Here is a 24,441-nt window from a genome sequence, read left to right as displayed (position 1 = left end):
AAGCACCTCTCTGGGGTGTAATCACACTATAGTCCCTTCTTCATTTCTCTGTTCTGTAGGGATTTGGGGCATGCACACATATGTGCATGGTGTGTTTTTAAGGTGGCAGGGCCAGAATTCAAACTACAGTTGGCCATGTGGACTCCATTTCTCTTAACCATCAAGCTATGGGACCAGCCTGCTTTCTTCTTCTTCTTTTTTTTTTTAAAGTTATTTATTTTTAATTTTATTATTTATTTTAATTTGATCAAAGAGACACACAGAGAAAGCAAACTACCAGGTCCGGCACTTGAACCATGGTTGGCCATGTGGGAGTGTCCAATGCCTTAACCACCATGCCACCTGCTGGTCCCTGCTTTTTTCTTCCAAATGAAACTGAATTGTTTCATTGAGATCCTTTTTTTGTTTTTTTGGAGAAGTTTTTTGCAATAGGGCATGGGCTTGCCAGAAAGAGAGAGAAAGATAGAAAGCGAGAAATCACTCCCCAGGGGGGATGGCCATGCCGCAATCCCTTCTCCTCCATTCTCCTTGGGATATTGGGCACGCATACACATGAATCTGGTGTGAGTTTAAGCCACTGGGTCTGGGACTCGAACCATGGGTCCAGTACATGGGAGTCCAGTGATTTAGCCATTATGCCATATGTTGGTACTTTTATTTGGAGTCAGTGTATAAAATCTTTTTCTATGAACTTTGTTTACATTCTTTTTTGGGCACCCATGCACATGTGCTGGTATGTTTTTCAGACTGCCAAGCCAGAATTCAAACTACAGTTGGCCATGTTGGCTCTACCTCTCTTAACCACCAGTCTATGGGACTGTTCTGTTTTTTCGTTTTGTATGAGAGTGAAAATTTCCATGTGTAAGATCCTTTTCTGTGAACTTTGTTTATATCCTTTTCTTTCCTTTATTTATTTAAAAATTCATGATAGTGCATGTACACATAACAGAATAGGAAGGGGAAGAGGGAGGGAAGTATCCTTAACAAGTTATCTTCCTGCTGTTGTCTCTTCCCACAGCCTTTCAGCTTGTCAGGATCTGGCATGTTTTCAAGCTAAGGGATTCAGACCCACCATTGACTTTGTAACTTCCAGTGTTACAGTTTAATTTACTACCAAATGTGCCATCAGTCTGGGCTATTTTTATTTTCTTAGGATTATTTTTTCCTAGTGGTTTGTAGGAACATTGTAAGTATGAAGGAAAGTCAGGGCTCCCCTCTTTTTCTGTGAAAGAGAGTACTGGGGGGAAGGAGGAAAGAGGGAGGGAGGGAGGAGGTGGGTGTTTTTGACAGGATCTCACCTTTGTGATTTTTCATCCCAGGCTTCCAGTTAACTATAATTATAGAAAAAGTACTGCTGTGCCTGCCTGATCTTTCTAATTTGGTTTGGGAACTGAATCTGGACCTCTTGTGTTGCCACTGCTTTTTGCTAAGGTGCCTTACTATTTATGCCACTGTGGCTGGGCCTTCATATGTGCTGTATGTAATGAGTAATTTTTCTGTTACTGTTTTTTTTTTGAGAGGTTTTTGCTGTAGGGCACATGCACTTGCCAGACAGACAGAGACAGAGAGACAGAAAGCGAGAAATCACCTCCCAGAGGGGATGGCCACGCCGCAATCCCTTCTCCTCCATTCTCCTCTTGGGATCTTGGGCACGTACGCACACGCCCCCGGCGTGAGTTTAAGCCACCGGGTCCGGGACTCGAACCGTGGTCGACTACGTGGGAGTCCAGCGACATAGCCATTACACTAACTGCTGGTCCCTGTTACTGTTTTTTTTAAACCTTGGTTTGGTGAATTTTGTCATACAGAGTGCTTTTTGTGTTTTTATGTACTTGTATATATCAGTATTTTGTTAACTTCTGTGTTTTGTGTTACACATATTTAGGCTTTCTTTTACTTGTTTTGTTTGTTATTTTAGTCTTTTTGCTATGGAGTGCGTGTGCTTACTGGAGAGACAGACAGAAAACAAGAAGTCATCCCTAAGAGAGGATGCCCATGCAGCAATTTCTTCTTCTCTATTCTTTTCTGGGGATTTTGGATATGCATGCACACGCACCTGGCTTGAGTTTCAAGCCACAGGCTCTGGGACTTGAACTGTGGTTGGCTATGGGGGAGTCCAGTGATGTAATCATTACACCATCTGTTGGTTCTAGACTTTCCACCACAGCCACTCTGTATCCTGTCATAATGCTGCTTTCCTGAGCATATAGAGAATCCTTGCCCTTTTTGTACTGTTGTACTGTGTCACTTTGTGAGGTTGGTGCTTGCCACACTTAAAGTCCATTGGGTTTTAGAGATGTTCACCCTGTTTGTGGGCATGCTATCTCAGGATCGTTATCTTTTTTTTTTTTTTTTTTTTTAAGAATTATTTTATTGGGAACCAGCAGTTACCGTAATGGCTATGTCACTGGACTCCCACGTAGTTGACCGCAGTTCGTGTCCCGGACCTGGTGGCTTATAACTCACGCCGGGCACCTGTGCGTGCGTGCCCAAAATCCCGAGAGGAGAATGGAGAAGAAGGGATTGTGGTGTGACCATCCCCCCTGGGAGGGTGATTTCTCGCTTTCTGTCTGTTTCTGACTGTCTGGTGAGCGCAAGTGCCCTATAGAGAAAACCTCTCCCCCCCCCAAAAAAAATGATTTAACTTCATTTATTTATAATTTTGACCAGAAAGTAAAAGAGGAAGGGATGGGAAGTGAAAAAGCAAGCCACCAGGTCCAGGACTCAAACTGCAGTCAGCCATATGAGAGTCCAGTGTCCTTATCCAGCATGCCACTTGCTGGCCTGGGATCATAATAATTTTAATTTTCCTTCTTTCTTTCTTTTTGTTTTTAAAGGTTTTTGCCTTAGGGCGTGTGGGCTCACTGAGAGAAAGAGACAGAGAGGGAAAGTGAGAAATCACCCCATGGGGTTTGTCCACACTGAGATCTCTCCTCCATTCTCCTCCTGAGTGCTTGGGCATGCATGCATAAGTGCCCAGTGTGAGGTTCAAACCACTGGGTCTGGGACTCAAATCGTGGTTGGACATTTGGGAGTCCAGTGATGTAACCACTGTGCCGTCTGTTGGCCCCATAATCTAAATTTTCATATTTTAGACCTGGAACTGTATAGTTTACTTAAGCAGTCCAGTAGGCATGCTTTTGAATGGGTATGACTAGGCCTCCCGGTGGGCCTCCTAATGATGGGAGAAGGTGTAAAAGGGAAAAATCAAGATTTTTTTTTTTTTTTTTTAAGAGAGTGCTTTGGTTAAAACAGTTTTCTATTTCTTTTTTTTGTGTTTGTTTTTTCTTTTTGCTTGATGCAGTCTCATTTTTGACTTTAAGGAGAGTGCTGTCTTTTTTCTCTGCTTAAGTTGCTCTTTATTGCTGGGGTTCTGAAAAACTCAATCTCTTAAATTATTTGTTTTCTTGTCACCCCCCCTCCCCCCATTACTGAGGGGAGTTAGGGGTCAGAGAATCCCCACAAGTTTCTTGATGGTGTGATCTATTCCTAATTTCAGCCAACCTCTGGCATGTTAGTGCCTGGCATATTTAGGAAAATCTCTGTGTGTGAATCCATAATCTCCTCATTTTGAGTCAGCATCACAGAAAGTAACATTTTACTGCTATGCCACTCTCCACACGTTGTGTTCATGGTTTTTAGTGATTTTTTCATGTCGCTATTTTCTTTAGATAATTGGTGATTATTCACATCTAAGAAATGAGGTGGGCTGGCTCTGAATTCTAGAAGTTAAGTGAGCCAGATCCCATGTGGTTTATCATGGTATGAATCCTGGCCCTGGTGGTTTAGAAGAAACACTGGCACGTGTGCTTGGGTACCCCAAATCCCCACAGGATGGAGAAATGCAGAAGTGACTGGCATGACCATTTCCCCCCTGCCTCCCCCCCAACTGCTGTCTCTGTTTTTGTCTCTGGGGAGCACACATCTGGCAATTGGGGTAAAAAATGAGGCAATAAAAAGCTGTTTGGGAATTTTATATATATGAGCAGTTTTTATTGAATGACTTATGTTGTAGAACCCTGAAGAACCAAATACTGTTTTTGTGCTGTGTCTGTGTTAGCTTCTTACCTACATTTTTGAAAGAATCTAATTTGCCACACTGTAATCCCTTCTCCATTCTCCTTGTGGGATCTTAGGAATGCACGCACATGCACTTGGCATGAGTTTAAGCTACTGGGCTCAGGACTCGAACCAAAATTGACCACATGGGAGTCCAGCTACATAGCCATTATGCCAACTGCTAGTCTCTTTCTAAAAAACATTATTTATTTTCATATTTTATTTTTAATGCAGTTAGTTTTGAATTCATATAATCAGTCTGGTATTAAGCATTTTTATGCTTGTTTCCTTAGGTGGTAAGCATCTAGTAGAAATCTTGCCAAAGCTTTTTGATGAGGTTAAATTTGATATAAATCATGATTTGGGCTCCATGTAGTAAATACCTTTCAGACCAAAAGAGAGTGCCTAATTACAAAAACTTGTAATGAAACCTTTTAGTTTTTGGTGTGGTTTCTCAGATTATTAATGTACCAATTAGTATATGTTTCTGGCTTTAAGAAACATAACAAAATACCTGTTGTATATACCAGTACTCGTGTGAGGTGCCACTGATGATATTCCAGGTTTTTAGATATAACAAAATCAGTTATAGTTTTTGCTGGTTTTCTGATCATTTCTACAGCTTATAATTTTCTATCATTGGAGTTAGAACTAGGGCCAGATGTTGTTATATTGGGTCGTCATCATGACTTTTCTTATAATCCAATATAAACATTAGTAAGGTATGAGCAGAGCCTGAGAAAAGGGGTAGCTGTAGACTGACAAAGGATACTAGTAATGTACTCTGTTGGGTTAGCCATGGGAAGGCAAGTGGCCATAGGTGTCAAATATTGTTCAGTGGATTGACTGAGATAAGAATTTAAAAGATGTCACTCTGGATTGGCCCTGTTTAGTGGTTAAAGGAGTCAGATCCCACATTGTTGATGATAGTTTAGATCATGTCATCTTGAAAAACATGCTAGGTATGTGTATATGGGTGCCCCAAATCCCAACATGATGGGGAAGTGAAGGCATTGCAGTATGACCATAGCCCATTAGGGGATGCTCTCTCTTTGGCAATTAAAAAAATTAATAAAGGTGACCTTTTTTCATTTATTTTCTTGTTCCTTTTTCTTTATTCATGATAGAATATGAGCACACATGTGAGGGGGTAGTGCCTTTCGTAGTCTGGTTGTGTCATGGTCTTTTTCCTCCAGCTTGTTGGATCTTGGTGTTGGAAGTTTCAGGCTAATCAGCCATGGATTTGAACTGCTGTACTTAGAATATAGAGCGTTGTTTGGTTGACATATTTGTTGTTACTGAATTGACATGTGTTTAGCTACCAGGAAATGTCTCTCTGGTGAGTGCACGTGCCCTATAGCAAAAAATTATTTAAAGAGAGAGAGAGAGAGAGAGAGAGAGAAAGCTTCCGGTAGCTTTAATAACTCTTTTCAAAAAATATATTTTACTTTAAAAAAAGTAGGGTTTTTTTTTGTTTTAGATATTTTTGCTATAGGGCTTGTATGCTTGCTGGAGAGACAGAAAATAAGAGATCACTTTCCTGGGGGCATGGCCATGCTGCCATCCCTTCTTTCAGGATTTTGGGCATGCACGCACACACACACACACACACACACACACACACACACACACATGGCATCTTTCACGCCACCCAGTCTGGAACTTGAACCACAATTAACTACATGGGAATCTACCACCTTAACCACTATGCTACCTACTGACCCCAAAATATGCTTTACTTTAAATTCTTAACACAACATGACTCCCCATCTCTCCTGGAAATTTCAGAATTGTTACTGGACAAGTTGTGGGTGTAGGCTGAACAAATTAGTAATAAATCCCATTTCCTTTCTGTAGTAGTGCTTGAGAAGGTAATTTTACTTTCTGTTTATGTAAAACAAAATATAGGGGCAGGTGCAGTAATGCAGGCAGTAGGAGTGCTCCATGATGCTGGAAGCAATATAGGAACGCTCCAGGTTTGGATCCTGGTTTACATTAACATGTTGAATGTTCCTGTGTGTGTTCACCAAGAGAGACAGGGAGATGGGGGAGAGGAAGAAAGCACCCATCAGTGGGGTGTGGTACCTCTCCATTTCTTTGTTCCATAGGGGTTTTGGACATGCACCCACAAGTATCTTTTGTGTTTTTCAAGCCATTGGGGCCTTGACCTGAACCACACAGCCATTTGGGATCTGGCTCCCTTAAACACTAGGCCTTGGGGTCAGCCCAAACTGCCCTTTTTTCTATTTAAGTGGATTATAGCATATTTTTGAAAAGCCTACCTGCTTAGTTCATTTGAACTCTCATAATGTTAGCACTTTTTTAGGGTAAATAATTTAAAGAATTGGTGTGCCTCCAACTTTTCTGGGAGGATTTGAGACAGCAACCTTGTTTTACAGTTGCTTGTTAATTAATAGCTTGATAACTGTTATAAGAGCAGGTTGCCTTTTTTTTTTATTATTATTATTTTTTAAATTGCCTTAGACTGTATGTACTTGTGAGAGAGAATGGGAAAGCACTCCCAGTGGGGTATGGCTGCTCCACAGTCCTTCCATATCCTTTGAGGATTTGGAGCATGTATGTATGTGTGCCTGGTGTGTTTTTCAAGCTGCTAGGGCCTGAGTTGAACTATGGTAGGCCACGTGGGATATGGCTCTCATTGTGCTGTGGGGCTGGCCTAGGACTGTCCTCTATAGCCTTGTGTCTTCAAGTACTTAGCCCATATTGTTCATATTGTTTGATCAAAAATTGAGGTGATCTAAATTTTAGTATTTCAGAAATTGAAAATTATAAGCATCTTTTTCTCCTACAATGTGATTTTTGAGTTTACTTCTTTCTTTATTCAAACAACGATTTATTTGGGGACCAGTGGGTGGGCATGGTGGTTAAGGCATGGAACTCTCACGTGGCTGATGCAGTTTGAGTCCCAGACCTGATGACTTGCTTTCTCACTTCACTTTCCCCCCACACCTCGTTAGTGTACACACCCTATAGCAAATTAGAAAGAATAATAATAAATAAAATTAAATAATTATTAAAAAAAACTATTATCATCATTATCATTTCAGTTTTTGCTGTAGGGCATGGTCATGTATGCAAGAGTGCAAAAAAGCTGCCAGATCTGAGACTCGCATGTAGGCCATGTGGGATCCAGTGCCTTAACCACTATGCCACCTACTGGCCTGCTTCTTTACTTTTAAAAATAAACATTTTTTTTTAAGAGAGATTTTTGCTCTGGCGTGTGCACTTGCCAGAGAGACAGAAAGTAATCCCTTCTTCATTCTCCTCCTCAGATTTTGGGCACACATGCACACACACACACAGTGTGAATTTCAAGCCACTGGGTTTGGTGGTTGAACCACGTTTGGCCATGTGAGAGTCCAGCACTACACCATCTGCTAGCCCTCTCTATTATTTATTTATTTTTTTTAATTTGCCAGAGCTCTCTGCTTAGTGGGGAGACACAAAAAGAGAGAGAATGGGAAGGCAACCAGCTTGGAAAATGGCCACGCCAAGTGTCCATTCTCCATTTCTCTCTTTTTAGGAGTTTAGGCATGCACATACCTTGGGCTCTGTGTATTTTTTAAGCTTCTGAATCTGGGATTGAAACCTGAAACCCTGTGGTCTGCCGTATGGGATCTAACTGCCTTAACTCAGACCACTGGCTGGCCTGAAATCTGTTTTTTAATGTAGGCATTGTCAGTTATTTCTCTCTAATAAGCGTTGCTTTGCTGCTTGCCCTAAGTTTGAATAAGTTGTGTTTTCATTTTTATTAATCTCACATCATATTTCTAATTTTTTTAACAATTTATTTGACCTCATGGTTGTCTGAATGTGTTTAATTTCTGCATATTTGAAAATTTTTAGATATCTTTTTGTGATTTCTTTGTTCATTTCTCTGTAATTGGAGTGGATACTTGAATGATTTCAGGCTATGTTAAAATGTATTGAGTTGGTTTTGAGGCCTGACACAAAATGTTTCATATACTCCTAAGAAAAAATTGTATTCTGTTTTTAAGGTTTCAGGGAAAATATTTATATTTATACACATATTTAATAGAAGTATTTGTTTTTATGATGTGTGTGAAAATTAGTACCTTAATACATTATTAATATGTGACCAGGAATTGATCATACTGGTACAGTTCAACACTGCAACATTACACTCTGATTTTTCTTTTGCTTATTAGTGTCTTTGTCAGTGTGAAACCTGGCTTTATTCTGTGTTTGCTTATTCAATCAATACTTAGTTCCCCAGTCTTCTATTGCTGCTACTCCTCCCCTACATAGGCATCCACTGTTTCTTGGGAAGGCTGAGTTCCCATGTTAGATTATTTCTTCCTCTTAAATTGATGCATTCTTCTCTCTTCTAGGTGCAGCCCTCCTTCCCTTGCTCTCTTTCCGTATGATGTCCTCCTCTTCCTCTCTTTGACTCTGAGAAACTGCTGGGCCACTCCCAAGTATTGCTGCCTTCTCACCCCTACTCTTAACTCCCAGTACTTAGTCTCGGTCCTGCAACCGCCATGTTTTAGTGCATTTAATGGCCTGAGTTGGGACGAGGAAGGCCCAGCTGGGAAGAGGAAGGCCCAGCTTTTAAATGAAATCTATTGAATATCAAATTAGGCCTGTATTAAAAGGGATATTATTCTATAGGCTTTTTACTGTAAAAGAAACTAAGGATTACTTTGAATTGGCCTCTGGTTCTTCCCATCTCAGTGAAGAAATAATTGGCTTGTTAAGGTTTTTAAAAATTTAACTTCATTTGAGAGTTATATGCAGATTGTTAGTAAAAGGTAGTTGGTCTTTTCTTTTTTCATGTACTTCCTTCTCAGGATTTTGGGCACACATGCACATGTGCCTGTGTAATCCGTAAGTTGCCAGGTTTGGGACTCAAATGGAGAGTTGGCCGTATGGGAGTTCAGTGCCTTAACCACCATCCCACCTGCAGGTCCCAGACATAGTTGTTTTGAAATAATTAACCTTGGTTACATGAATCAGTAACATCGAATATGTCAGTCCAAGATTGAATAATTGGTGGATAGATTGTTTTTATTTTTTAAAAGGAGTTATTTAATTTTATTGATTGTTATTTTATTTATTTATTTATTTATTTATTTATTTATTTATTTATGAGAGGTTTTAGCTACAGGGCATGTGTGCTCACCAGAAAGACAGAGAGAGAGAGAAAGCGAGAAATCACTCCCCCAGTGGAGATGGCGCACATGCACCCGGTGTGAGTTTAAGCCACTGGGTCTGGACTCGAACCACAGTCGACTACATGAGAGTCCAGTGACATAGTCATTATGCCAACTGCTGGTCCCTAAATTTGACCAGAGAGCAAACGAAAATGACCTGAACTGCAGTTGACCATGTGGGAGTCCAGCACCATAACCACCATGCCACCTGTCCCCCACCCCCAGATTAATTTAAGTAATTATTTGTATAAAGTTGCAGTAGATTTTGTGCAAGGTTGAGGCTCCAGCAGTCTTGTGACAGTTCTTGTTATTAGGCATACGTGCTTTTTTGGGGAGGAGAGGGGCAGTTCTTGCTATATAGTGTTGGCACTCACTGTAGAGACAGGAAAGTGAGAATATCCCCCAGTAGGAATGTTATACTGCCACCCCTTCTTTTTTGGCACGCATGCACATCTGCCTTGCATGCATGTTTTCAAATCACTGAGTCTGGTACTCAAATCTAGCAGTTGGCCAGGTAGGATTTGGCCAACTTAACAACTACTCCACTATCTGGCCCCAAGTAGCTCTGTTTTCTGTCAAGTTTCACAGAACCGTTGCCTTGGCTTACAGATGGCTGCTCCTGCTACCTCTTTACAGTTTTTCCCCTTGTGCACACACCTCTGGTGTTTTTCATTGTGTCCAAATTAAGTTTATGGTTAATGTAGGTCCTCTGGAATCACTCATCAATTTTTTTTCTTTCTTTTTTAGAGAGGTTTTATTTTATTTATTTTTTTTTTGAGAGGTTTTTGCTATAGGGCACGTACACTCGCCAGACAGACAGAGACAGACAGAGAGATAGAAAGCGAGAAATCACCCCCCAGAGGGGATGGCCACACCGCAATCCCTTCTCCTTCATTCTCCTCTTGGGATCTTGGACACGGATGCACACGCGCCCTGTGTGAGTTTAAGCCACCGGGTCCAGGACTCGAACCACAGTCGACAACGTGGGAGTCCAACGACATAGCCATTACGCTAACTGCTGGTCCCTCAATTTTTACTTGGTATAAACTTTAAAAATAGTTTATTCTTGGTGAGTTAGTTACTGGAACTACGATTTTAAGAATTTCAGACAGAAAGTTGTTAGAAATGTTTATATCGCAACATTTAGTAGTAATGATTGAATCATTTATTTAGTATTAAAGTTTCATGTGAAAGACAAAATCCTTTATAAATTCTAAAATATTAAACATTTTTGATTTTTATTTCACAAAACTTGGTAATGCAATGCAAAAGGGAATAGAACTCAGAATACCTGATTCTTTTTTTTTTTTTGGAGAGGTTTTTGCTAAAGGGCGTGTGCGCTCGCCAGCCAGACAGAGAGAAACAGAGAGACAGAAAGCGAGAAATCACCCCCCAGGGGGGATGGTCATGCCACAGTCCCTTCTCCTCCATTATCCTCTCGGGATCTTGGGCACGCACGCACATGTGCCCGGCATGAGTTTTAAGCCACCGGGTCCAGGACTCGAACCGCGGTCGACTACGTGGGAGTCCAGCAACATAGCCATTACGCTAACTGCTGGTTCCCAGAATACCTGATTTTTGAGGCATACAGTGTTTCCGGAATATTCTTAAAATTTGTATATGTTTTATTAAAATTTATCTTAAGGTTTTCCACTGGTATCCATATAGGTCATGTAAACATTTCCTATCTCTGGTTACTGTTAACTTTTTTTAAAAAAAAATTTGCCATAGGGTGTATGCATTCACCAGAGAGAGAAAGAGAGGTAGAGTGAGAAATAATCACACCTCCCCATCACAAGGGGTACGGCCATGCCACAGTCTCTTCTTCATTCTTCTCTCAGGATTTTGACATGCAGGCAACACACTCCAGGTGTGATTTTCAAACCTCCACGTCTGGGACTTGAACTGTGGTTGACCATCTTAACCACTACATCACATACTGGCCCCAACTTTTGTTGTAATAGATCAATGTGGTTTGGGTTAGTAGAATTAAAATATTTCTGTAATATCCTAAGTATCTTTGAGTATTTTATGAAAGTAGAGCTTTAAAAACTTTGCCTTAGCACTTAGGTTTGAAAGAAGACTGGGAAAATACAAGAATAACAGTAATATTAATCGTTTAATTATTTGTTCAAAATTTACCTAGAAGACCAGCTGGATGGCATGGTGGTTAAGGTGGCTTGATCCCATGGCTGACTGCAGTTTTGAATCCCAGAGCTCACAGGGTGCATGTGTTTGCTTGAAGTCCCAAGAAGAGACTAGAGAAGGGATTGCAATGTGGTCATCCTTTGGGGGGGGGGGGTTAGTTTTTCATTTCTCTCTGTCTGCTTGCCTCTCTGTCATTTGCATATTGAAAGAAAGAAAATTGCTTAGAGGTTATTATAAGCTTGTAAATTCAAAACATTTGTTAGGAAACTTAAGTACTACACCACCTGCCAGCCTCAAGCCTTTTTTTTTTTTTTTTTTTTTTTGAGAGAGATTTCCAGGATGTGCGGGCTTACTGGAGAGACAGAGACAGAAAGTGAGAATCAGCCCCCAGGGGGATGGCCATGCTGCAATCCCTTCTTCATTCTCTTCTTGGAATTTTGGCCATGCACACACACAACGCCTGGCATGAGTTGCAAGCTACCAGGTCCAGGACTCAAACTGCATTTGACCATGTTGGAGTTCAGCGCTTTAACCAGTAAACCACCTGCTGGCTCATACTTAAGATATTTTGATGTTTAGAAAATTTGATTTAGGAAGATTAACTAATAGTTTGAGTTCTGTATTGAAGTAAGAATAGTGCCCAATTTATAATTGGGTCAACAGGTGGCTTGGTGCTTAAAGTGTTGGATTCCTACATGGCCAACCAGTTTGAATCCCTGACCTGGCAGCTTGCTTTCTCTCCTCCCTTTCTCTCTCTGTCTCTTTGTCTCTCTGATGAACTCATGTGCCATGTAGGAAATTAATAAAATAATTTTTAAAAATGATAGATTTACTCTATTTAGATTATGGTGGCAACTTCAAACCTTTTCCCCTCTGCTATTTGCCAGAGGGTGTGTTTGCTTACCAGAGAGAAAAAGGAGACAACCTCTCAGTGGGGTGTGTTTTTCACTCATAATCCCTTTTCCTGAATTTCTCCATCCTGTCGGCGTTTGGAACACACATGCAAACTCTCCTGGCATGTTCTTCAAGTTGCTGAGGCTGGATTCAAACTGTGGCCATGTGGACTCCTTTAACCACTAGGCCATGGGTCAGTTTTGAAACTTAAAATTTGTTCTGTGAGATGGATGGATGGATAGAGCATCCCTGAGAAGGGCCTGACATTATGTTCCATCTTGAGCCCAGATCATGGACACAAGTACATGCTGCTTAGGGAGGCCTCCGGATGCTAACTGCTTCATAGAGTACCTTGTTTTAGGGCTGTGCCACTGTATGGCCACTTGAAACTTTTACTGATGCAGTTGAGAGATGCTTTGGAAAAATCAAGTTCAAGAATAGGAAGAACAGTAGTTTCTGAAATGTTAATGTTTCATTGTGAAGATTGTAATCACAAGACAAATTTTATTGTGAAAAATTTCAAAGATATGTAGATGCAGAGAGTAGAATATGTTTCTCCTTGTACCAACATATAGCAATTGTAAGCATACAGACAACTTTGTTTCAACTGTACCCCTATTCAGCAGTCCCTGGTTTATTAATTTATTTTTAACAATTTTAATGATTTTTTTTACTAATTAAATAATTATTTAATTTTGTTTATTATTATTTAATTTGCTATAGAGCACATGCACTCACCAGAGGGAGAAGGGGGAGAGGGAGTGTGAGGGGGGAAGTGAGGAAACAAGCAGCTAGGTCTGAGATTCAGACCATAATCAGCCTTGTGGGAGTCCAGTACCACCTTAACCACCACGCTACCTCCTTGTCCCTTTTGCTCATTTTTTTAGAGGTTTTTTTTTGTTGTTTTTTTTTGTTTTAGCAGAGATTTTTTAATAGAGATTTTTGTTATAGGGCGTTTGTGTGCTCACCAGAGACACAGAAAGTGAGAAATCACCCTCCAGAGGTATGGCTGTGCGGCAGTCCCTTCATTCTTTTCTCCATTCTCTTCTCAGGATTTTGGACACGTGAGCATTCGTGTCCAGCATGCACAAATGCCTGATGTGAATTTTAAGCCACTGGGCTTGGGATTCAAACCGCTGTGGGAGTCCAGCAGTGGAACTATTATGCCATCTGCTGCTCTATAGAAAGAGTTTTGCTGTAGGTCCAAGACCCAAACTGTGGTTGGCTATGTGGGAGTCCAGCTATGTAACTGCTATGCCATCTGCTGATCCTTATTATTTTTTTTTAATTTGACCAGAGAGATAACAGGAAAGTGAGACAGTGAGCCACCAGGTCTGGGACTGGAACTGCAGTTGGCCATGTGGGAGTCCAGCAACTTAATCACCATGCAACCTGCTGACCCTGTCCCTGGTTTATTTTAAAAGGCAAGATGCATCAGTTCAGTTTTTCTTTCCCCTAACAAATAATAACCACTGTACCGTTATCACACCTGAAATGATTTTTTTTTTTTTTGGAGAGGTTTTCGCTATAGGGCGCGTGCGCTCGCCAGACAGACAGAGAGAGACATAGAGACAGAAAGCGAGAAATCACCCCCCAGGGGGGATGGTCACGCCGCAGTCCCTTCTCCTCCATTCTCCTCTTGGGATCTTGGGTACGCACGCACACGCGCCCGGTTTGAGTTCTAAGCCACTGGGTCTGGGACGCGAATCGCAGTCAACTACGTGGGAATCCGGCGACATAGCCATTATGCTAACTGCTGGTTCCCCTGAAATGGTTATTATTAAGTCTTAATGCATGTAATATCCAGTTCATGTTCAAATTTATGATTGTTTTATAATTTTTTGAAAGATTGATTTGAGTAGGGATCCATACAAGGATTACACACTACGTTTGGTTTATCCATTTATTAAAGAAGCCATTATTTTAGTTAAAGAAAACAACTCATTTAGCTGTTTGAATAGTTCATGATTTGGTAGATTACTTACTGTAGACATTTTATTAATTTTATTATTATAAAATTTGCCATGGGGCACATGCATCCACCAGAGAAAGACTGAGAGAGAAGGCAAGAAAGCAAGTAGCCAGGTCCAGAGCTCAAACTGGTTGGCTTTATGGGAGTTAAGTGCCTTAACCACTGTGCCTGCCACCTGTCAGCCTTAGATACCTTTAATTTTTTTTTTAAAGGAATTAACTTTATTCATTATTATTATTTATTTTTTAGAGGTTTTTTTAGTTGTTGTTTGTGTATTTTTGGTTATAGAGTGCGTGCTCGCCAGAGCAAGAAATCATCCCCCAGGGGGTATTGACACATTGCAGTACCTTCACCGTTCTCTTCTCTGGATTTTGGGCACACATGGACACACAACCAGTCGACTATGTAGGAGTTCAGCGATGTAACCATTACACCATCTGCTGGTCCCTAATTTTTTTACTTTTAATGCCAGAGGGTGTGTGAGCTCACCAGAGAGATCTCAATATGGGGAGTAGTTATACCACAGTCACTTATATTTTTTGTAAAAAGAATTATTTGTCTAATTTATTTATTTTTATTACTCAATATGAGTATAGAAAGAAGGGAGAGTGGGAATAGCAGCGTAATGGCTATGTCACTGGACTCCCATGTAGTTAACCGCAGTTTGAGTCCTGGACCCAGTGGTTTTAAACTCACGCTGGGCATGTGTGCATGTGTGCCCAAGATCTCGGGAGGAGAATGGAGGAGAAGGGATTGCAGTGTGGCCATCCCCCCTGGCCGGGGGGTGATGTCTCGCTTTCTGTCTCTGTTTTTCTGGTGGGCGCGTGCAAAAACCTCTCAAGAAAAATTAAAAAAGAGTGAGAAAGTAAGCTGCCAAGTCTGGGACTTGAACCGCTGTTGGCTATGTGGGAGGCCAGCGCCTTTACCTACCACATCACCTTCTGGCTTCCTCTATTTTCCTATTCTATTGGGGATATTTGAGCATGCTTGAATACATGCCTGGCATATTTTTTAAGCTGCTAGGGCCAGAATTTGAACCATGATTGGCCATGTGGAATAGGGCTCCCTTGACCACTAAGCTGTGAGGCTGTCCTGTCACCAGTATATCCTTTAACTTGTTTTTCTTTCTTGAATTTTCTTACGAATTGGTAGTTTAATCAAATTCCAATTCCATTTGGGGTGAGAACATGAATACTTCATAGGTGATAGTATTATCTATTTTTCATATTTATCTATTAGGAGACAATATCTAATCACGTATTTGATTTTAAAAAGCAAACTTTTATACTTCATTATTTACCAGTTTTAAGTGTATAATTTGATGAATTTTGATAAATGTTTATTGTTATATAATCATTGTCCCAATCAGAATATTTCATTACCCTCCAAATTCCTCTTTCTGCCCCCTTGCAGTCATGCTGACGCGTTCAAACGATATACTTCCCATCATAGTTTTTGCCTTTTCTAGGTTATTGTTACAAATGTAATCTTAGAGTAGTCCCATCATTGTAATTAAGGAAGGTGTAGCTAGGAGATAATTTTGGCAAGTAGTACAGATCTAATTCCTTCCATTTTTATATGACAGGGACTTGCCATGAGGTGTTGAAGCCTTGTTTCACTGAGTCGGAGAGACTGGACCTAAATGGCGCAGCATGACTTTGCTCCAGCCTGGCTTAATTTTCCTACTCCACCATCATCAACAAAGGTACTCTTTTTCTGCATCTCTCTTTACCTTTCTTTCTCTTTTGTTCTTCTACACAAATGTTACTAAACATGAAGGCTTACTCTCATAGCAGAGAAGTAAATTGATATTGACCTCAGTTATTTCAAATTTATTAATTTTTAATAGTTAAAATCGGTTTCCAGTATCCATCAATATGCTAAAGCCATTTCTAAGATTCAGAGTTGTCTTTTGTAGTAATCAAAGGTCGACAAATTTTAATCCCTATCAGTCAGCTACTTTGAACATTTCTTATGTATTTTTTACGTTTTTCTGTGCTTGAATTTTTAAAACCACCTTGTATTGATTGCCCTATTACATAATAGTGTTGTCCTACTCTCATGGTGTACTTTATAAGTTTCAAAATTGTTTGTCAAACATTACCTAATATGAGCATAATTCTTCATATCTAGAGATTAGAATTTTTAATCCTTGCTGTACTCATTAAGTATCAGCCCCTTTATCCACAGAGGAGAAGTGAGGTGATTGAGTTTCAGAGTAAAGGGCATGTGCACAGTCACCCTGGAATGAAGGGTTTTTTTTTTTTTCTCTAGAACCTAGAACTTCTCATTCTCACTTTTTCTGTTCTAGGCACACTGGCCTCATGAAGGTAGTTTTATCAGGGCATTCTCTGTGTTTTTCCTTTTTCTTTATGTAAAGTTTGCCTCATTTGGTATCATATCCTTCTCCATTAATTGGTGGCTGATTATTCTATTGTTTTCAACAATGCCACATGTTAATTGGTCTAATATAATTTAATTAGAGTTTAATTAGGGCATGAGTGCATTTTGAAGCCAGTCCTCTTACATTTGTTCTGACTCCTTTGGCCTCATAGGTCTCTCTTACTCTGGTTTCTGTGAACTGGCTGGCCTACTTATGATTTAACACTAATCTCCTCCTTTATTATTAATTTTAATTAATTATTATTTTTTTTTGGAGAGGTTTTTGCTACAGGGCGTGTGCGCTCTCTAGAAAGACAGAGAGAGACAGAAAGAAAGAAAGCGAGAAGTCTCCCCCCAGGGGGGGATGGTCACACCGCAATCCCTTCTCCATTCTCCTCTCCGGATCTCGGGCACACAATGCACATGTGCCTTGCATGAGTTTAAGCCACTGGGTCTGGGACTCGAACTGTGATCGACTGCATGGGAGTCCAACGACATAGCCACTATGCTAACTGCTGGCCCCCTCCTTTATTTATTTTAACTTGATATATGGCATGTGTGCTTTCTAGAGAGAGAGAAAAAAAAAGCAAGTGAGAAAGCACTTCCTGAAGGGATGGCCATGCCATAGCCACTTACATTATTTTTGAGATTTTGGGCACACATACACATGTCCCTGGTGTGTGCGCTTTTTCTTTTTGGGTTATTTAATTTTTGGTGTTACTATTATGTTTTTAAAGAATTATTTCATTTTTAATTTATTCATTTAATTTGACAGAGGGAGATACAGGGAGAGAGTGAGAAAGGAAGCTGCCAGGTCCAGAACTCCAACTGTGGTTGGCCATGTGGGAGTGTTCAGCGCTTTAATCACCATGCCACCTGCTGGTCCCCTATTGTCATTATTTTTAATTTGACCACAGAGAGAGATAGAAAGCAAGCTGCCAGTTTCGGTGACTTAAACTGTGGTTGGCCATGTGGGATCCAGTTTACTTAGCTGCTGTGCCACTGGTTGACCCATTCTCCTCTTTTCTTACCACCCAAATCTTTGTTTCTCAAAGACTCCATAGGCTTGAACTTTTTACATTATTTCAAATTAAGTAAGTTAAGTCAGTTCCTTTGGGGGCTGGGTCTGGGTAAGGCAGAAGCATCTGACCTTCTCAGTTTGCCACTCAGTGTGAAATCTCTGCCCTGTGAGGTAGCTAAAATAAGAACAATTATGGTATCGGTATTCTTAGCCTGATGAGTCTAGGATCAATGTTTAATCTTGAGTGGTTAGAGAATGGATGGGAGAGTCTCTGATGGACTACACTTAACAGGAATTTGCTTTCTTCAGTTGGAGGTGTAGGGGCTGAGATTCTGACACTTGCTTTTATCAGGGAGCTGTGCTTCTTGTTTAGGAGCTAGAAGGGAGAGGGCCCCCTCACCCCCAATCCTTATAGCTTCCCATAATGGATGAGAGGGATAGTGGGATGTCTTTCAAGTGCACAGTAGACTCTTGCAGTTTTCACTTTTAGTAATTTGAAACATGCACAATTGGTGAAAACTATTTTAAAAACTATCATTAAGGATTTGGCAGGTAGCATGGTGGCAATTGTGAATAAAGCTGCAAAAACAATTTTTTAGTGAGGTGAGCAGAAGAGGTTGATTTTATGGATAAAAAGGCCAAAGAAAGAAACAGAAGAAAAAGTAGATTAGTCATTTCAGAATTACTTGAAAGGTGGAGACAGGGAGACAGCTATACAAAAATAATGATACTGATTAGTATCAGGTGATCTTTAGTTGCTTTTATTATAACGATTAAAGGCAAAAGGAACTTTATTTTAGTTGAAACTGGTTGGTTTAGGAAATTAGGGTATTATGTCTCTCCTAATTTCTTTGTGAGGTAGCAAGTTTTCATTTGGTGACCTGGAACATTAGTATAAGTAACTCCATTTTAAGTCTTAGTCTGGGCTGTTAGAGCCTGGTGCAGAAGCTCATTCCAGAACAGTGACCGCCTGTAATTTTTATAGAACAATACTCAATAAGAAATATTCACTTTATTTGAAAATAGAATAAACATGCAAAACCATTATCTTCGAAATATCATCTTTTTTTTTTTTTTAAGAGAGATTTTTGCTATTCGGTGTGTGTGTGTGTTTGCTGTGAGACAGAGAGACAGAATGTGAGAAATCACTCCCTAGGAGGATGGCCATGTCACAATCTTCTACATTTTCTTCTCAGGATCTTGGGTAGGCATGCATGCACATGTGCCCAGTGTGAGTTTTAAGCCACCAGGTCTGGGATGCGAACTGCAGTTGACTACGTGGGAGTCCAGCAGTGTTAACCATTTGCTTGTTTCGTCATCTATTTTTAAGATTTGCTGAGAAGAAAGTCCTCCTATAGCTAGATATGGGCCTTTTATAAAAAGATATTTTTGTCATAGAGGGGTGTACTCTTCAGAGAGAGAGAGGTTGAAGGTGAGAAAACACTGCTCAGGGTATATTGCCATGTTGCAGTCCCTTCTCCTCCATTTTCCTCTCAAGATTTTGGTCATGCACTCACACATGCCCAGTGTGTTTTTTTTAAAAGCCGTAGAGTCAGCCATGTGGGATCCAGTGCCTTAACCACTATACCACCAATTGGCCCCATGAAGTGGACTTTTTTTTTTTTTTTTTCAAAGAATGATTTTTTTTGTTATAGGGCATGTATGCTCACCGAAGAGGCAGAGAGACAAAGTGGGAAATCACCCCCAGGGGATGGCCTGGTGTGATTTTGAAGTAACCTGGGCCTGGGACCCTAACCATGGTTGGCCATGTGGGAGTCTAGTGATGTAACTGCTACAACACCTGCTGGTCCCAAAATGGGCTTTATTGATAACTGATATATCATTGGTCATGCCTTTAAATCAGTAGCTTGATTGAAAGGTGGAAAATAACTTTTTTTTAAAGCATAAGTCATAATGTATATCTTGGTTGTACATAATGATATTTTAGTCAATGGTAGACTGCATATATGATGATGTTTCCATACAGAGCAGTAGACTATACCGTATAGCCAGGCATATAGTAAACTCTACCATTTAGTTTTGTATAAGTATACTCCAGTGTTTGAAAGTGACAAAGTCATGTAACGGTGCCATTTCTCAGAATGTATCCCTGCGATTAAACAACACATGATTATATTACAGTATTTTTGTGTAGTTTTACCTTGTTAATATGGCAATTTTTTTGTTTTAAGTTTTTGCTATAGGGTGCTTGTGCTTCTCCAGGTTGATGGACAGTGAGAGTGGGAAAGTGAGAAATCACTCCCTTGGGGATGGCCATGTTGCAACCTATTCGCTTCTATTCTCCTTTTGAGTTTTTGTGCCTGTATGCATATGGGCCCAGCATGTTTTTCAAGCCACTGGGTCTGGGACTCTTTTTTTTTTTTTAATTTTATTGTCATTATTTTATTTTTAAAACATTGACCAGGGAGAGACAGGGAGGGGAAAGTGAGAAGGCAAGCTGCTGGGCCCAGGAGTCCAGCCATCTAAACCACCACGCCACCTGCTGGCCCCATGGTCTGGGACTCTTAATTGCTCAGTGGGCCATGTAGGATCCAGAAGTCTTAACTACCACACTTTTGGCTTGCCCAGTATGGGACATTTTTCATAGGACCTCTTCCAGCATTGTCTATTATGCATGAACATATAAAACAACTGTAAGCAGACGTAGGTAACATTGTCTAAATATTTACCTTTAAATAATGTGGAAATTAAAATAGAAGGAACCTGTGTAGTTAAGAATTTAATCTTGTGGGCCAACAGATGGTGTGGTGGTTAAGGCTCTGGACTCCCATCTGGCCAGCAGCGTTGGTTTAAGTTGCAGACTGGACGGCTTGCTTTCTCACTTTCCCACTCTCTAGTGAGTACATGTGCCCTGTAGCAAATTAAAATAATAATAATAAATTTTTATAAGAACTGAGCCGTGTATTTCTACATAAAGTAAATTCTTTATTCTTACAAATAATTTTTTTTAAAGAATTTTCTGTTCAACCTCATTTATTATTATTATTTTTTAATTTGACCAGAGAGAGAGCGAAAGTGAGAAAGCAGGCCTCTAGGACTTGAACTGTGGATGGCCATGTCAGAGTCCAGCTACTTACCTACCATGCCAGTCCCAATAGCTAATTTATTAATACTTCTGAGATTTTCATAGTATTTAGTGAAACATTATACCACACATTATTAAAGCTGAGATCACTGGTTCTAGTAATTACCTTGTTTTCTTCCGTGCTTTATACTTAAATTTTTACTAGTTTCACTGTGTCTAGTATAAATCATTTATTACAACATGTCCTCTTTCATCTTTCACAAAAGGAATAACATTGCTAGTTAATGTGTATGCTTTTGAAGAGGAAGTATTTATTTTAGAGATGATAAAATGTAGAAAACTCTTTCATAGTAACTTGGGACCTTAGAATTAGAATCAGTCGACCTGGCATTTGCCCCCCCCCCGTGCCAAGGGAAAAAGAGAAGGTTTGCTTGCCTTTTTAAATTGTCCTTAAATTCCACCAGCTGAGGTATTCATATAAAAATCTATTAAAAGCAGATCTCATGGGCACAATCTTGTAATTTGTAAATTTGCTCCCTCAAAAGGACTTGTCAGGTCATAGTAAGTTTTGCCTATAATGTCTAAAAAACGTGTATTAAAATGACAAAATTCAGGCCTTATCTGTAGCATAGTAGTTAAGGGAGTCAGTTACTGCATGGCTGATGTACAGTTCAGGTCTTGACCATAGATACTTAAAAAACACACTGGATGCGCAGGTGCCCAAAATCTGACAGGATGGAGAAATGGAAGAGTAAGGTTTGGAGTGTGACTACATCCCATAGTGGGGTGCTTTGTCTCTCTCTAATGCACAAGCTAAATGTCATCTGGCAATTTAAAAAGGAGACGGGGTAGTGGTTTAGGTGCTGAACTCACACATGGTTGACGGCAGTTTGAGTCCTGGACTGGTAGCTTGAAACTCATGCCAGGCACAAGTGCGTGTGTATGCGTGCTCCCAAAATCTGAGGGGAGAATGGAGAAGAAGGGATTGCAGCTTGGCCATACCTCCCAAGGGAGTGATTTCTCACTTTCTGTCTGTCTCCAGCAAGTGCATGCGTCCTATAGCAATAATCTCTCAAATAAATAAAGGCAAAATTAGCGAATGTCTAAATTCACCTTCTTGTTTTATACAGAGGTACTTTGAAAGGCTGACTGACTTGGCCATTTTTGCATAGCTAATTAGTATGAATTTAGACTAGAACTCAAGGTGTACCGTCTATTCCATGCTCTGTCCATGGGATTTATTTTTAAATTTTGTAAAATGATTAAAAGTCCTACTTCATAGACTATAAGAAGGGACTCAAATGTTGTTAGGGAATAGACCTCTGACCGAAATCACTTGTTACTGACAAAAAGCTTGTTTTCCCCTTTCCACTTCTTGTGTAGGTCTCTTAACTTTGCTCCCTTGTGTTTTTCCCAGCTACTCTTCATGTATCCTTTTTAAAAATTCCATGTTTGTTTCATACTGAGCATATAGATTTCTTCATTATTTACTTTTTAAATTTTTTTTCCTCTAAAATAAGTATAAGGTTTTACATTTTTAGGGGCTTCATGGCTTATTTAAAAGTTTATCAATGAAGTTGTCGATACTTAAAGTTAATGCCATAGCGTTAAAAGAGCTTGTATATAATTATCGTCTTCATTTAAATGTTAACTTGATATTTAAGATTAGTAATTGTTGATGTGGGGTGAAATCTGTAGTGCTTTCTAGAACCTAGCTCTTGATTAATGTGGGTAGGTTCTCATGATTTTGATTCTTGAGAATTTGAGGCGGTGTATTATAAATTCTTCAAATTGAAAATTACCTCTGAAAAATGGCTATCAATTTGAATTCTTTAAGTAGCAGTATTTGAGATTTATTCCTTATTCAAAGTCATTGACAGACTCACATCTTTAATGATTACTAATCTCGGATTTCCCTTTGTTAATTAACATCTTGATCTGTGACAGACATCAGTTACTGCTACGTTCTCTTATTTCTGTTTAAGGACAGTCTTTTATTTAGTTTTCTTTGGAAAGATGTTATGAAGACTTGAATTAAGTTTCGACATGTTTTCAGAACTGTATTTCTAGTAGTTTTATGTGTAGAATTTTAGCACCACCATGTGGCGAAGTTTTTAACTGCATGTATCTACATGTGTCTTATTCTGTGTCTATCACTTAGAGTAGAGGATTTGCCACCTGCTGGCCCCAGCATCATTTTTATTATTAAAGGAATAGTGAATGGAAGTAGTTACAGATACTGAAAATTTTAGGTAACTGGAAAATTCTGTTTTAGATGCTTCTCGATCCTGTAATTTTACACTAGGAAGGATGATGAAATGATTCCTGTAGATTGTCTTGGGCCCTTACCTGGGCACCTGGCATGTGTCAGGGCCAGGATTTGAATGGTGGTTGCCATATAGATCTGGCTTTTCTTGAACTGTGCAATGTGCCAAGAAGCTGGCCTTTTTTTTCTTCCTAAAAGAAACAATGTTAAACATGTTGCAATGAAATTCAACTAAAGTGAATACATTTTCTTATTTAAAAAAAAAAAAAGATTTAATTTTATTTATTGTTTTAAAAAAGTTTTTGCTTTAGGAGGAAATGGTTAATGTTGCCAGACTCTCACATGGTCAACTGCTATTTGAGTCCCAGACCCAGTGCCTGCAAACTCATGCCAAGTGTGTGTTCTTATGTGTCCAGGATCCAGACAGGAGAATGGAGAAGGGATTATTATGGTGTAGCCGTCCCCTCTGGGGAGTGATTTCTTGCTTTCCGTTTCTCTGTCTCTGTCCCTCCAGTGAGTGCACATGCGCTATAGGAAAAATCTCTCTTAAACAAATTTTGCTACAGGGACCAGCAGGTAGCACTACATTGTCACATGGTCAACCTGGACCTGGCAGCTTGCTTGCTCGTGCTCGCGCTCTCTCTCTCTCTCTCTCTCTCTCTCTCACAAGGGAATGCAGTGCCCTTAAAGTTAAAAAATAAAAAGTTAAGTAAGATGTAAAAAATTGCACATTTTTAGGGCACATGTGCTCTCCAGAGAGATAGAGACAAGGGTGAGGAAGTGAGAAGGCATGTTGCCAGAGCTGAGACTCATACTGCTGTTGGCCATGTGGGAATGCAGTGCCTTAACCACAATGCCACCTGCTGGCCCTTCATTTTAATTTGCTGTAGGCTGTGTGTAATCTCCGGGTAGGATGAAGTGAGAAAGCACCCTGCTGGGTGGGGGGTGGGGGATGGCCACACCATAGTCTCTTTATTTCCTCCAGATTTTGGGCTCACATGCACTTGTGCTGATGGGTTTTCCAGGCCTTTGGTTGTGGGACTCAAACAGCATAGTTATCCATGTGAGATCCAGCTGCCATACTACCAGTTGACCCTTTTTAATCTCCCCTTCTTACACTCCCCCCCTCCCACTCTTTTCTTTCTTTTTTTAATTTGCTAGAGAGCACTTGAGGTTTTCAGAGGGGGAAACTGAGAAAGCAGCCCCTATGGGGGATGGTCACACCACATTCTCTTTCCTTCCTTTTTTCTCTTTTTGGAATTTTGGGCATGCACGTGTGTCCAGCATTTTTTTTTTTCAAGCTGCTAGGTCTGGTACTTGACCACAGTCAACCATGTGGGATCCAGCAGCCTTAACCACTGTGACACTGGCTGTCCTCATGTGCTTTATTCTGTAGTAACTTGTAATAGTTATTTTGTATTAAGGGATTTTTTGGCAAAATATAATGCATGTATTTCC

The 24,441-nt window shown here is 40.1% G+C and overlaps 1 protein-coding gene across 5 annotated transcripts in view; it reads left to right on the top strand.

Moving 5' to 3' along the window:
• GPBP1 (GC-rich promoter binding protein 1) overlaps positions 1-24,441 on the top strand; it is a 94,779-nt gene that overhangs the window by 16,665 nt on the left and 53,673 nt on the right. For all 5 annotated transcript variants that reach the window (XM_006148975.3, XM_006148978.3, XM_006148973.3 and 2 more), the window contains exon 3: positions 15,854-15,973. In XM_006148975.3, the coding sequence (XP_006149037.1) occupies positions 15,911-15,973 (63 nt within the window). In that variant the 5' untranslated portion in view covers positions 15,854-15,910. The remainder of the gene's footprint in view (positions 1-15,853; positions 15,974-24,441) is intronic.

Source organism: Tupaia chinensis, unplaced genomic scaffold (genome assembly GCF_000334495.1).
Source record: "Tupaia chinensis unplaced genomic scaffold, TupChi_1.0 Scaffold000251_1, whole genome shotgun sequence".
NCBI classification, from domain to species: domain Eukaryota; kingdom Metazoa; phylum Chordata; class Mammalia; order Scandentia; family Tupaiidae; genus Tupaia; species Tupaia belangeri.
The sequence above is the reverse complement of the archived record's forward strand: the minus strand, read 5'-3'. Positions and strand labels throughout refer to the sequence as shown.